Below are 14,519 nucleotides of genomic sequence, written 5' to 3' on the forward strand. Positions count from 1 at the left end.
CAATAATGGAATGCCGAAGCCCTAATTTATTAACTATTGGAAACTTCACCCCTTTTAAATGCAAAAGGATAAAGCCTCTCTATTTTCTATTTAACTAAGACGGTGTGGTGTCATGTTTGGTGGGTTTGCGCTGGGATGTTGTAGTGTGTGCTGCGCAAGTACGTCACAATTACCTTCTGGATTTAGCCTTCCCACTCTGTGTCATGCTACCGTAAGTGGGCCGGTGGTCCCGGTTCTAACAATCCCCTTTCCTGTGAAATGCTTGTATTGTAGTCATTTAGAGGCCATCCACTGTTTAGGGTAAGCATTTGAGAACTCTTGTATTTACTTAAGTATATACTTCTATTTTGGGCTTAAAACTATAACCCCATTTCTTTGGTTCGGTGTCCTTTAAAAATATTTGCTGGCTAGTGGTCAATCCTGCATCTTTGTCCATACTTTTTCTCTTTTATTCCTCCCACAGAGCAGAGACCAAGTACTGCCTCTTTATGCTTTGGTTGTTTATCTGTTCCTTTTGGGACTATTGTTTTAATTCTTTCTACTCGTGTTACATTGTGGATGCATGTTCAGCTTCTGGGCCTGTATTTCATTGCATCTTTCCTTCCGCGCCCCCCCCCCCCCCGCTCCTGCTGCTCCTCCTGCCCCTTACAGTGGAAGAACCACCTGCAGCTTCTTCTCCTGAGGACGTTACATTTGTAATATCATTTTGAATTATTTTTGACTCATTTCGAGATATTCGATGGTTAGGTGTGTTTTGAGCTTCTTGTGGTAGGATATATAATTGTTTTGGGCTTCTTTGCAATTTTGGATGTCGACCATCTGAAGCCGGTGCTTTAAATCCCACCTGGTATCGCCGGAGTAGTCCCGTGTGGGCTGCTCATTAGTGTCCCGTTCGCTTGATCCAACAGGTTACAGATAAGTAATATTGCAAGGGCATGTACCGCTTCTAGACATAATTTAAAGGCACTCACTGCGACTACCACGTGGATACTAAATGCAGTACATATTTAAGAAATACTGACTCGGCATTCCTATTTCTGCGTGGATGTGCACCACTTGTAATGAAATAAACTAACAGCAGTTGGGAGGATTTGTGCAGACGTGCATCGCTTATTAAGCCCAAAGTAACTGTAACTCACTGTACTAACCCTTCCACTACTAACCAACAGTAGATACATTGCGCATACGCACACTGCTTATCTTAGAACATAGAACTTGCTTTGTGCTGGTTTATGTTATGTATGGCTAACCTTCCCGTTCCATTATGGATGTCACAATTATATAATCTAGCTGCTGGTGCCCATCACAGTTTGTGCACGTAACGTGGCGGCCATTTCAGGTAGGTCACGCTGGCTTTTCCCTTCAAGCGGAGGCCATCTTGGGGCTGGACTATCCTCTAGTGTGGGTAGTGAACGGTTTTCAGACATTTAGTCCATCTTCTAAGGTTTAGTTGGAATATCGTCCGGCATGTGCACTTAAGCGCTTGCTTTTTAAATAATATGATAAGCCAAATTTCTTAGGGTAACAGAGCTTAGTGAGAGGCTTGAAAGCTCACAGTCTTATATACTGCCTCCACATTGTATTAACATGTAGGCTGGTGATTCTTTTTTGCCTTGCTTCTTGGTTGACGCTTCACAGAGGACCTGGTGATATGATACCTTTTTTCTGTGTACACTTCATTGGTCGCAGACACACTGTTCTTGTGTGTTTTTGCTGCTGGAGTTGGCATACCACCAGTTTACCCTGCGGATATCATCAGCAGGCCTGGACTCATGAGAGTTTTCATGCCATCATAAGTGTTTTGCATGACATTAAATCAGTTATCAATCTGTTATTATGCAGGGTGAGTTTTGAAGAGAAGTACTTTAGATGGCACACCTAATTCTGCAAGTTGAAGAGATATTAGTCTACCCACTTGATCACGTTTCTCATTCTTATGCCTGCTCCTTTTTAGGCCTTCTAAGAGAACTTTATTTCCAAGGCAGCATCATTGTGAAAGGGTACACAACCTGTTGACAAAGTTTATTACAGGCATTACATCCCACCAATAATGTTAGTGGTACAAGTTATTCATTAGCTTTACCTCTCTATTGGTACACAGTGCTTGGTTCTTTCATAGTAGAGCCCTGCCTAGTCCACTCTCGTCCTACTACTGGGTCTTCTGGTTTACTCTCCCTTATTAAAATGAGCAATTCCCCATTCCTTGGCCCATCCCAGGGTGGGATGGGTGGTACCTTCATCTTCTTAAGACTTGTTACTATGCTTTGTGCCTGCGATTTGGCATACACTTTTTATTTTGTGTGCAGTTTATTGTTATTTTTTCAATGGATGCAATTTGGGCTTGATATAACCTAACACATATTCTGGAATTATGCTATAATTGAACCACTGAGGATAATGTGCTGCATGACTAAACACTTATAAGGTCCTAAAAGCGACAACTAATGGCTATGCCAATGCTTGTCAAATGTGGTTCAGCCACGCATCACAGTAAGCGTTTTTCACTTGCAAGTTACAGAAGAGTATGTGCGATTTAGACTGAGCCTAGTGTGGTCAGGGAAGTGAAGTGTAAAAATAAGAACACTTTAGAAAGCCATCAAAGTGTGTAAGTTCACAAATATTTCACACTAACATCCTTCATCTCCGTGGTACCTGTGCATGTGGTCGACATACTTTTAGAAAGTTTGGAAAGATCACAAACATTTCAGTTTTTATATAATTTGTAGCAAGGGCTGGTAAGAGTGAAACATTAAAATTGAATAAGATTATGATAATCATATAGTAAATGTAAAATTCTGTCATAGTCATAACAGTATGCAAGTTTGCTGTCTTTATTGCCTATCGTTTGCACCTGAAGACACAGGAAAACGGGTGTAAATCAGCAGCTTTAGAGAACACCAGGCACACATGCGCATAATTTATGGCTAGTGTAATTACGCACATATAGATTGGAAATGTTTGTCAATCCGTTCAACGCTCATACTTTATATCTATAAGGAGGTGTAAGCATTGCATTTCGTAGTTTAGACGTGCATTTTTTGTGAATCGGAACCCCATTTTTGTTATTGGCTAATTACAGTACTGTATATGAGCTAAAACCCTTTTCTGGTACTGTGGGAGCCATTAATGATACTCACAAAGACAGATCACACCTTGCTACACATATGACCAGAACCTCTTTCCGCAAGCCACATTCAAAGTCCTGAATGGTGAATTCCAGGTAAATTGGACCTCAAACACACGCCGGGCGTCTGTATCTCTCTCTGATCCCAGGAAACAAGTCTATATTTTAGGTTGATGACCCTCAGCTGTCTGTGCTGCTCGCTACAGAGAGCTGTAGTAAGAACACTCATCTGTTTTCCACAATGAAAATGTTCGAATGCAAGACTTGTCTGGGTAAGTCTTTTAAGACTTGTATGTCTGCTTCACTCTATCATAATAAACCCCATTCATTAAAAAAAGATTCACAATGCTAATCATTTTGAATTTGATAAGGTGAATAATTTTATAACAAGCTTCACTAGCACACAACATATGTGCAAGATGGGCCGCAGTAGTGCAGCCTTCCCTATCACATACAGTAGAATACCACAAGACAGATTTTAAATACACACAGGGAGGGGTTGAGGCATTAAATCCTGCACTTGTCAACAATGGTATCTGGCAAAGTATGATAAGCTGCTAATGGTGCATTGGGGAAACATCCTTTACAACGTAACTGTTACAACACACTACCATTATGACGCAACCATTACAACGCAAGTCATTACAACGACTTGCGCTGGGGGGCGCTCTAGGATAGGGAATAGTTTTAATTTACTATCCAACACCTTCCCTACCATCCACGGGGACTGGAGTTGGAATAGTAAATTAAACTATTCACTATCCAGCACCCCCCAATGCAAGTCGTTGTAACGACTTGCGTTGTAAAACTTGCATTGTAAAACTTGCGTCGTAAAGGCATGCGTTGTAATAGCATGCATTGCAACGCCATACATCCGGTGCATTGAACCTGAAGTACAGCCCCTCTATACTCCAAAATGAAACCAACATTTCCAAATAGTATCATTGGTGGTTCAGCACTCAAAATTTGACAATTATATCAAATTGATACATTTGTATTTAAACGTGTTTTTTTACCTTCCGCAGCATGAATATCCACTACAATTACATATCATACATGTACCAAATACCTATCAAATAGGTTTCTTTTGTTCAAAGATTCGTTATTCGTTTCCTTCTTTAAAAAATCATCACGCCAACAGGCAGTAGCCGTAGCCAACAGGTTTCATCCTACAAGGACGTCTTCAGGGCTCTGATTTGTTTATGAACAAAGTCAGTCCTTCGTAGTATTATTATGTACAAATGATTAGGGATTTTGATATCCAGTAAAAGTATCCAAATTCGGAAGAGAAGGCAGTCTGGTTTCAGAGTCACCTTGAAGTAACACGAGTACCCTCTTGCTGCAGGGCCTGCTGGGTGCTGTAGTCCTCTGTGCATGACTGCCAGCCTCCAAACACCACTGCCACCAGTCCCGGCAAACAATAGGGTGTTTGCCGGGACCAGTGGCAGTGGTGTTCGGAGGCAGGCTATGGCTACTGTGGCTACTGCCTGTTGGCTTGATGACTTTTTTTAAAAAGAAAACCACAAGACAGATAACAGCAGCAGAAGGGGAAGTGCAAGGTTCATTCACACACCAGATACAACACGGGTAGCAACAGGTAAAGCTTCCCCTACTCACAAAATGGTGCAAATTGACTATCAACAGTGAAAGCTTGCCTCCCTTACACAGCAGACACAAATGGGGCACAGCAATGGAAATGTCCCACCTTCATAGAAAAGGCCTAGCAAAGCAGCACAGGACCAGCTTGGCCAGCATCACTGCCAGCCTCCCTTCCTCTCAGACCAGATACAGCTTGGGCAGGAGTAGCATTAGCTCCTCTCCCTCACAGAACATATATAGCATGGCAGATGGAAAGTACGCTTTCCTTTTTCACAAGAAGGCAGTAGTAGTGCAAGAGGTCCTTCCCTGATGTACAAATACAGTATGGCAGAAGGAGTGCAGGCTTCCATCGCTCATAGAACACGTACAGCTAGGCATCACTAGCATGTACGCTAAACACAGATTTCTGGAGCAGGTGCTTAATACATTGCGGTGAGTATACAGATGGTTGCGTACAGGAATATACGAGTGCTGCCACTACTCTTGCTCAGGTATCATTCTTTGCCATAGCATCGCTGTCACTCTTTTTCACATTTCCAGCTTTCCAGACACAATTCCTCCAGAACCTGAAGTCTTTGCTGTAACACCTCTTGCTATCATTTCCTGCAGTCTAATGTAGGCTCTGTCTTCTAAGGGAGTTGGGTGTTTACTTTTCTTCTCTGACTTCAAAGTGAGAGGATTTTTGTGACAATCTTGTTCTTTGCGGGAAAGGAACGGTTTTATTTCTAGCACACAACAAAATGTAAACATCTTTAAATGAACTCTCCAAATAGTTCAGAATCTATCAGAATTAGTAAAGCACAAATTAGCCACTTTTTTATAACTATCATATGTGGCAGAAACAAATATTTTAGTACAATCAAAACAAATCAGTAAACTAGGTGATGCCATTTACTCACATTATTGTTTGTGCACTGTACAGTTATTGTACCTTTAAAACAGTGTGTGCAAATGTAATGGTCATTTCAGTTGAAAATGTGTTGTCTGTGGTGGCAGTGAGCTACCACACCTGGCATACTTCACTTTACACTACTCCATTCCACAACACTCTAATCCACAAAACTCTACCCCACTCTATGAAACTCTACTCCACTCTAGACCACTCCACTCAAGGCCACTCTACGACACTCTACTCTATGACACTCCACTCCACTCTGCAACACTCCATTCCAAGCTATTCCACTCTTCGACACTATACTCCACTCTACTTCCCTCCACCCTATGACACTTTACTGCACTCTATGCCACTCCACTCTACGCTACATTACTCCACTCCACTCTGTCAGACTTTACTGCACTTCATGTTTTGATGCTTCAATAGGGTGTGCAAGCTGCAGTGGCCCCCTGACAAGGGCATTTGTCACTTAATAATATTTTGTTTTATTAAATTAAGCATTCGACAGAGCTGCTTTGTGTGCTCCTTGCCAGTTTCCCTAGCCAAGGCCTCAGACATCAGCAGTAGGCCAGAACTCTAGTGTCATAAAAACTGCAAGTTTTTTGTGGCTAGGGTGAGGGATGTAGTTGTCATGCTTAAGATTGTAAAACTAAAATGTGATTGGTGAAAATATCTGGGACCATTATTATAGATTGCACAGGTCCTTGTCATTTTCATCATGACACTTCAGATGTCTTGCCAGGGCCCACAGATGCACTAGTTGGCTGCTGTAGGATTCTGCGTTCTCCTAATTCAAATTTCTGTGTTTCTTCTTTATACAGCAAAGTGCCCCGGTGGGTGTAGAAATGGAGGCTTCTGCAACAACAGGCACGTGTGCGAGTGTCCTGATGGATTTTATGGCCCCCACTGTGAGAAAGGTAATGCTCTGTATTTTATTGAAATGTTTACTACAGTACTAAATAGGATGGAAGGCAGGATAGTACTTTACACTTAAAATTAAAACAATAAAAAAATCCAACACCACAAACTCTAAAGAACTCAAGGCCGCTTATTTTGTATAACTCCCTATCCAAGATGCTTAGTCAGCAATCTTTCATACGGGTGATTTATTTCCTAGGGTGACCATAAGTCACAAATACAGAGATCATGGTAACGTTTTCAGTTGTTTGTCCGTGTCGGGAGTAGTGGGTAAAGAATTTGAGTTAGTGGTAAAATCCAACACTGATTTAAGGTCTTTTGGCTTTTGAAACATGGGGTGAGCAGTCTAAAATGGGACCTATTACTTGTGCTATGATAACCACCTGAAAGCGGCATTGTCAGCGTTGTAAATGCCTATTAGAATGGGAACAGGCAATATTTAGCCTAGATGACAACAAGAGCCTGTTCGTGCTTTCAAGTTGAAGGTGGTAAATTCATAGCTACCAATTCCAACAATCAAGCATGCTGCAACATGAGGCACTCACTTTTTGTAAAAAAAGTTTTGTTTAGTGTGCCTCTCCCACTAGGTGAACTCAAAGCATGCTAGAACGGTACCGCAGTTCGATTCCGTGTGTTTGTGTTGGGTAGTGTGTTTGGGATTGAAAAGTGTTGGATGTTGTGGTTTCCTGGATGGAAGAAAATATTTGTTGGTGTTGAATGGCCTCTCCTTCCTGATATCCTATTAGAAAAAAATGGGTGTCGTAGCCTGTCCTGGCAAGAGTTTCAGTGTCTCCCTGTCTCAGTATGTACACAGTGTCTCTCTGATCTGTCAGACTTGTGTGCCTTCCTGTTCCAGTTTGCGTATGATTAACAGGATTTGTGGCCCATGTCTAACTATTGTACTTGCATGACGGAGCCTGCCTACACCAGTGTGTGTATGTGTCATTGCCTCTTTGTTTCCAGTTAGTTTGTGCCTATCCCAGTTTATGCTAGTATCTTGTCTTGGGTGGCCAGTTACAACTGCAGTATTTGACCACAATTGCAACGCAGCATTGGTTTTGGTCATTGGAGGACATAAGCATGGCACTGTGTGGGCAGGTGCCATGAGAGGAAACCATACATACAGTCACCATAGCCTGCAAATATTGGTGACAGTGTGTGAGCTCTGCCCAGGGACATAATGGGCAAGCACAGAAAGACCCACTCGATGTTGCCCATGCAAGTATGTCCTACAGACAGGAAAATTAAGCCCTTCCCCCATGGGAGATGATACATCGGGCACAATGCGGAACGATTCCTTCGATAGGATAGACAAGATCCTGGCAGCGGTCCATGACTCCCAGCGGGCACTAGAAGTTGAGATAGACACTCTGGTGCTTGATCTCGACCTTTTCCAGGCTTATCATAGAAATGTGTTGGATAGGCTGTCAGCTGAAATCAAAATGTCAGTAATGGAACCTGCAAAGGCGACCTCTAGAAACAGCTGGTAGATGTGCTAGAGAGGTATGAACCTGAAAAACCAAAATGAAGATGCTAATACAGGCAAGGAGGAACAACATACGCATCACTGGCCTGCCAGAATGACTGACAGGACCACGTATGGAACTATACCTAGAAGAAAGGGCCAGATAGAAGTTGGCACCAAAGCCCTTGTCATGATTCTTCACATTAGTGAGGATACCTAGGGTCCAGTCTCACCATCTCTGCAGGGTGTGCCTTCAGACCCATTACAACCAAAGTGTTAAACTGCCAAGACAGGGTCAATATCCCCCAAGAAGCAAGGCTGAGAGGGCTGCTGATAGAAGAAGGAGCAAAAGTATACATGTTGCAATATTATAGCATGGCAGTGCAACAGCAAAAGGGGCTGTTCACTGCAGTGAAAAGGACGTTACCAAGCATCCACCTCACATATATGCTACTTTTACCTGCAAAGCTACAAGTGTACAGAGACAGTAAATAATACTTTTTTTTACTGACCCAGTGGAAGTGTGGGAATGGGTAGAAGCCATGGGGTATGCAGAGGACAACGTGGAAAGATATCCGCCCCTGCCAAGAGCTCCATCACCACCTCATATGGAGAAACGAGATGAAGTGGGTAGCCTGACCAAACTGAAAACACCAGTAATAATGGGAGGGCTCCTCCAACGCCAGGAAGAACGTCACCCATGCACTCATCACCAGCAGACTGAACTACAGAAGCGCCCTCTACGGAATCAACAAAAAACTCCTCCACAAACTGCAGACCATCCAGAACGTCACAGACAGACTTATCCTCGACGTCCCACGACATGACCACATTTCCCAACACCTCTGCAACCTCCACTGGCTCGCCGTCAAAAGAAGAGTAACCTTCAAATTGTTCACACACACCTACAAATCCCTCCATAACACCGGACCCCAATACCTCAACAAGTGACTCTCCTCCCACGTCCCAAAAAGATGCCTCCGCTCTGCCGACCTCGCCCTATCCACGATATCCCACATCCACAGGGCCAGAGCAGGTGGCAGATCCTTCTCCTACCTGGCGGCCAAGACCTGCAACAAACTCCTGCTCCGCATCCGATGAAGCCGGACACTGCACAAATTCAGAAAGGACCTCAAGACCTGGCTCTTTGATTGATTTACGGAGCTGCTCGACCTTCCCTCCCCCCCCCAGCACCTTGAGACCCTCATGAGTGAGTAGTACGCTTTAAAACCCATGATTGATTGATTTAGGGCTGGGAATTCCGAATATAGAAGGATACTTCCTTGCAGCTCAATTGCAGTGGGTTGTGAGATGAGTGACAGTGCCCCCTCCCTACAGGCAGCGTGCATGGCAAAAGTAATGGCAGCAGTAACAATTGCAGCCACAATATGAAGCAACAGGCCTACTCAAGCACCAAACACTTAAAAAACAAATGTAAGTTCATTGACCCATCTTTGGAACTTGTTAAAAAGAAGTTAACATTGCTGTGGAACACGACAAAGGCCCTTATCATCTCCTGCTGGCTAATGGCAAAAAAACGCTAGGTAAAAACAAAAAATGGCAACCATAAGAAAGGTGAGCAAACAGACGGGAAGGTCAGGAACAATGCAGAATTGGGACTTCATAAAAATTCCAGAGATATAGTAGTGGACATCCTAACATTCCACAAGCTCGCTCCTTTACACTCACTATGAACTGATGGTTCGCAAAACACCAACTGTAACCAAAAAAACCCTAAAGGTGGGAGGATAGATGAACACACACTACAGCAGTGCTTCCCAAACTTTTTTAAACCATGGCCCAATTTTCAGAACGACAAACTTTTGTGACACAGCTAGCTTTAATGGGCATAGGGTGGGCAATTGTTCCATAGAAATGGCCTCTACCTTTGCACAGACATACAGTTTTACTGATAAAACTATATTGGACAGATGATAATGTGGGTAAAATGGGTTTCAGTGACTATTTAACATTTGTACAATACTAAATAAAGTGTCTTGATTTGTTTTGATCCTATTAAAATATTTATTTCCATTGCACTGCAAAATTACAAAAAAAAGTGCTTCATTTTTGCTTCTCTGATGAATGTGTACATTTCATTTAGAGGTATTTAAATGTTATTGTTTGTTACAAACAAATGTCATCCTACAAACTTTCCTTCCACAGTCCATGTCCCCATCAGGATTGTCACAGAATTCACTTGACATGTTTTTTCACTGACTGCAAAGTGAGAGGGGTGTGTATACACAAACCTCCAAGCTGAAAAAATAGCAGCAATTTGTCAGAAGACATAGCCTGACATTTGTACTCTGTCTTTGAAGCACAGCAAATGTGACCAGATAAATACAGAATTTAAAGACATCTTTATTTATTGCTTGGAGTTTTGCGACCCTCAATAATTGGCTCGTAACCCACCATTATATCTTGAGCTACAGTTTAGGCAACCCTGAACTACAGGAACATTGAGGAGCTGTGACTTAAGCTGGTTTATATGTTGGTTCTATCAGTTGCTTTTCACTTTTTTCACTAATTGTTGTGCTTTCGGTTCTTACAGTTAAAACATAGCTGGCACAATGTTATGTATGTGTATATGGCATTTCTAACATAACATGTATTGTAATGCTCGTCTTCACCCGAAGGTATTTTGGCGCGGAATAACAGGTGTTTATTGTTACCCAACGCAATGGTACTCATTGTATCGTGTTCAAAAGGTTGAAAGACTGAGTGGACTCACTGGGATTTGAGCCTGTGGTCGAATACAGGCCCCTACAATGGACGCATTAGTCCACTAAGCCACCAGACCCAGCATTCTGTAGTATGAATTAAGCCCAAGGGCAGTGAAGTGCTGTACATAGTCAAAGAGAATGATAAATTCAATAGGAGGAGAGGGACCTGGGTTGTGGATGGTTAATGCATTGTGATGTAATGTTCTGTAGATATTGGAGTCTGTAGTCTGATGTCCTAGCTGTGGTTGTGACAAGATTCACTAAAGCAAGATAAGCAGGAGTGCTGGTCATGATAGCTTTGTAAATGATGCAGCTGGTTTTGAAGATGATGTGGGTCGGCAGAAGGAGCCAATGGAGTTCCGTCAGGATCGGGATGGTGTGATGATAGTTCTTTCTTGAGGCTCTGGATAAGACATGCCGCAGTGTGTAGGGTGCCCTAAGGGGCATCCATGTGGAGTCAGGCTGGCCATTGTAGGGCATTACCATCATTCAGATGGACAAGTATAAGTACTTGAACAACAATTCTGAGGTCGCTTTACAGAAGTGATATTTTTATTTTCTTTAGAATAAAGGGCTGCTACCAGGCCAGCTTTGTTCCTCGAGGGTGAGGTTGGTGTCCAGGGTGATCCTAAAGATTTGGAATTCTGTAAAAGTTGGTGTTCGAAGCTGTCAAGCATCATGTCATTGAACCAGGTTCGTAACGTATCTTGTTTATAGTTCTTGGCAAGTAACAGGAATTGTGCCAAATAGTTGGTTAGTTCATCAGGGTCTATTGTAGGTATCTTTAGGAGTGGGAGGATCTGGCCTTTTTCTGGGAAGATGCCTTGAGTGAGGGAGGAATTGACAATGGTAAGAAGGGGTAAGAGAACATTTCAAGCTCTAGCTTTGATTAAGGACAGTGGTAATTCATCATCTTCATAAGAGGTTGCTTTGAGGGAGTTAAGTATGTCAGCCAAATCTGAGAGAGACAGGGTTTTGAAGACTGACAATTGTGGGATTCTTTAGGTGAGTGTAAGATTTGAAGCAGGATTGATGTTATCAACATGCTGTTGAATCCTCTATATGTTTTCACCGAAGAAGTGGTTGATGGCATTGCACTTTTGTGTGGAGTGAGGAATAGGTGGGTTCAGCAGGGGCTTATGCAGTGCTTGATTGTCATGAATAGTGTTCTGCTTCAGTTGGTGACATCATTGATGCTAATTATGAAATATCTCAAAGAGTGAATTATGTATTTCATCCATGAGCAAACTGTAATGTAACATAGTTTTAATATTACCAAAATGTAAAGTCCATAAAAAAGATTTTTTTTAAATAGCAACCCATTCTCACTAATTACCTTTAACATGCAAGGGAAACTTAATCAATGTTTGGGTACCATTATGTAATATGGGATGAGTCCTCCCTCTCATGTTACAGTTCATATGACATGATGAGATCACCTGGGGATTTGGATCCATTATAAACTTCTAAGAAGACCGAATCTCATCGGACATTTAATTTTACCCAGGGCTTGAGAACCTCAGCGGTCATCTTAGTGTTACTCTCAAAGGCACAGCCTAATCGTAGTCCACCTGTAGTAAATCTCGGTGCACCAGGAAGATTAATGCATGACAATGGTTGGTCAGAAAGTAAAAGAATAGGGCAGGTCACCCCACTTTAACATTCCATATGAGAGGGCAAGCAAATCCATGGCAAACGAAATTGTGAATAATGGCATCAAAAAGTGGAGGAAAATTGGGTCTAAAGCAATCTTTCAATATTCTTAATAAAAATGAAAAGCCCACAGACGAGTCATTCGGACCAATAATTACTACCAATACTTAAAAGAAAACAGATGGGAATTAAAGGTCTATTCAATGCAATTGCAATATAGTAAGGATGCATGTGAAATTCAGTAGAAACAATGCTTACATTTTTTTAAAGTAGAGTACATTTTTTCAGCCGTGTTGTTGTTGGACATATCAACCCTACCTTCATGGATGTCAACTTTCTCTTTGACGTGTGCCACAAGCCCAATTTTCCTAGGTGGATGTAGCTGATTGGGTGGAAGAAAAGAGAGCATGAAATGCAAACTGGAGAGGGGAAAAGAGTTGGAAGTATTCATGAAGTAATAAGAACTGGCTCACAATTTAAGAGATGTGGGGATCCACTGTAATATGTGCTGTTTTCCCTCCTCTGTAGCTCTCTGTGCACCCCGGTGTATGAACGGTGGTCTCTGCGTCTCTCCTGGTTTGTGCATCTGTCCACCTGGATACTATGGCGTCAACTGTGACAAAGGTATGCACATTTGGCACAAGGCTGCCTAAAAAATCTCAGGTTTTCAAAATGATCCCATGTTTCAAAACATCTTGAATGCACACTCCCAGCATCCCAGCAATTATGTCAATGTTATTAAACAATGTGTGTGAATGATTGGCTGTTTAACATCAGGACTCTGGCTCTTTTATAATTTATGTATTCCTGTTTCTTATGAGTGCATACCGGTCTAGGTCAGGTATCTGGTGTTATTCAATCATCATATCTATACCACCAGCAGTTGTTAATGATAATTAATCATATGCAATGCAACACGTGACTTGTATAGGTTCACACGTTATGAGTCTTGAACATTCACAAATCTTTCGTCTTGATTCACAAACTGCACTTTTTTGTACGTTTTGTAATACTACAAAATGTACGACAAAGAGCTATTCCCAAAATGTGTGCAGAGTTTATGCCTCCACATTATCTATACTGTGTGTGATCTCCGCCTGACTGCAGAGTCTTCGCACACTGAAGTATACGTTTTAGTAGTAAATAAGTGAGAGACTGAAGGGAGTGGGTGGAAAAAAGGGGCAGAATTACTACTGAGCGTGATGGTATGAGGAAGGAGTAAGAGGGGTTTGTAAAGGGTCAGGGAGGAGGTTAGCAAGGGACGTCACCAACCCACACAAGAGTAAGCCAATTGCTATACACAGGGGATGTAGACATGTAACATACACCTTTGTAATAAATTTACAATCTGAGTTGTGAATACCAAAAAGTAGTAAACTTGCTCAAAACTGTAAATTATTCAAAAGTGTAAGTCACTTTTGTGATTCAGGCCCTTAGACCGTAACCATTTAGAACATCATGCCAATTTACTAACATATCAGCGTGCTTCAACTAGGGGCATAGCTTCAATGGGGTACTTGGGGTGTGACACCGTACAAATACATGCATTCTTGGCTTGTTTGTTGGGTCTGGGGGCCCTGAATGGGGTCTGTTATGTCTGTGTTGGTTTTTCTCATCTAACTTAGTGGTTTTACATTGTTCACAGGGCCGGACTGGGATCCAAAACTGTCCCTGGCAAAGTGTTCGGCTGAACCCCAGGGGGTTGGAGGTGTGGCGGAGCTATTTGCCAGTGCCGGTTTCGGATGATTTTGTTACAGTGGTCGATATTGCAGCTATGCTGCAAAAACGTCCCTTTAACAAAAACGGCCCCCCAGGGCCCCAAAACCGTCCTCGTCCCTGGTGGCCCAGCAGTTAAATGTGCGGTGCCCGCTACGGCCAGTCCGGCCCTGATTGCTCATTGTTTGAATTGGAACCTTAAATGTATGTAGTGATGGTTTTACCAAAAAAGTAATATATTTGCACCCAGAGAAGTACTCTTGAATGGATGCAAATATACTACCTTTTAGAAAGCACAAACAGTGGTAGTAGGCCGCTTGAAAATCAGCACCAACATTAGGTTTCCTGGCAATCAAACACACAAAAGGTGATGGGATAATTGCATATAATCTAACCACATGCACTCGCTCAAGCCATAATTAA

General features: G+C 42.4%; 1 protein-coding gene across 2 annotated transcripts in view; it reads left to right on the plus strand.

Moving 5' to 3' along the window:
• The window catches only part of WIF1 (Wnt inhibitory factor 1), a 291,963-nt gene that overhangs the window by 203,879 nt on the left and 73,565 nt on the right, over positions 1–14,519 (plus strand). For both annotated transcript variants that reach the window (XM_078655873.1, XM_078655872.1), the window contains exons 5-6: positions 6,440–6,535; positions 12,909–13,004. In XM_078655873.1, the coding sequence (XP_078511999.1) occupies positions 6,440–6,535; positions 12,909–13,004 (192 nt within the window). The remainder of the gene's footprint in view (positions 1–6,439; positions 6,536–12,908; positions 13,005–14,519) is intronic.

This window comes from Lissotriton helveticus, chromosome 1_1 (assembly GCF_964261635.1).
Source record: "Lissotriton helveticus chromosome 1_1, aLisHel1.1, whole genome shotgun sequence".
In the NCBI taxonomy this organism is placed as follows: domain Eukaryota; kingdom Metazoa; phylum Chordata; class Amphibia; order Caudata; family Salamandridae; genus Lissotriton; species Lissotriton helveticus.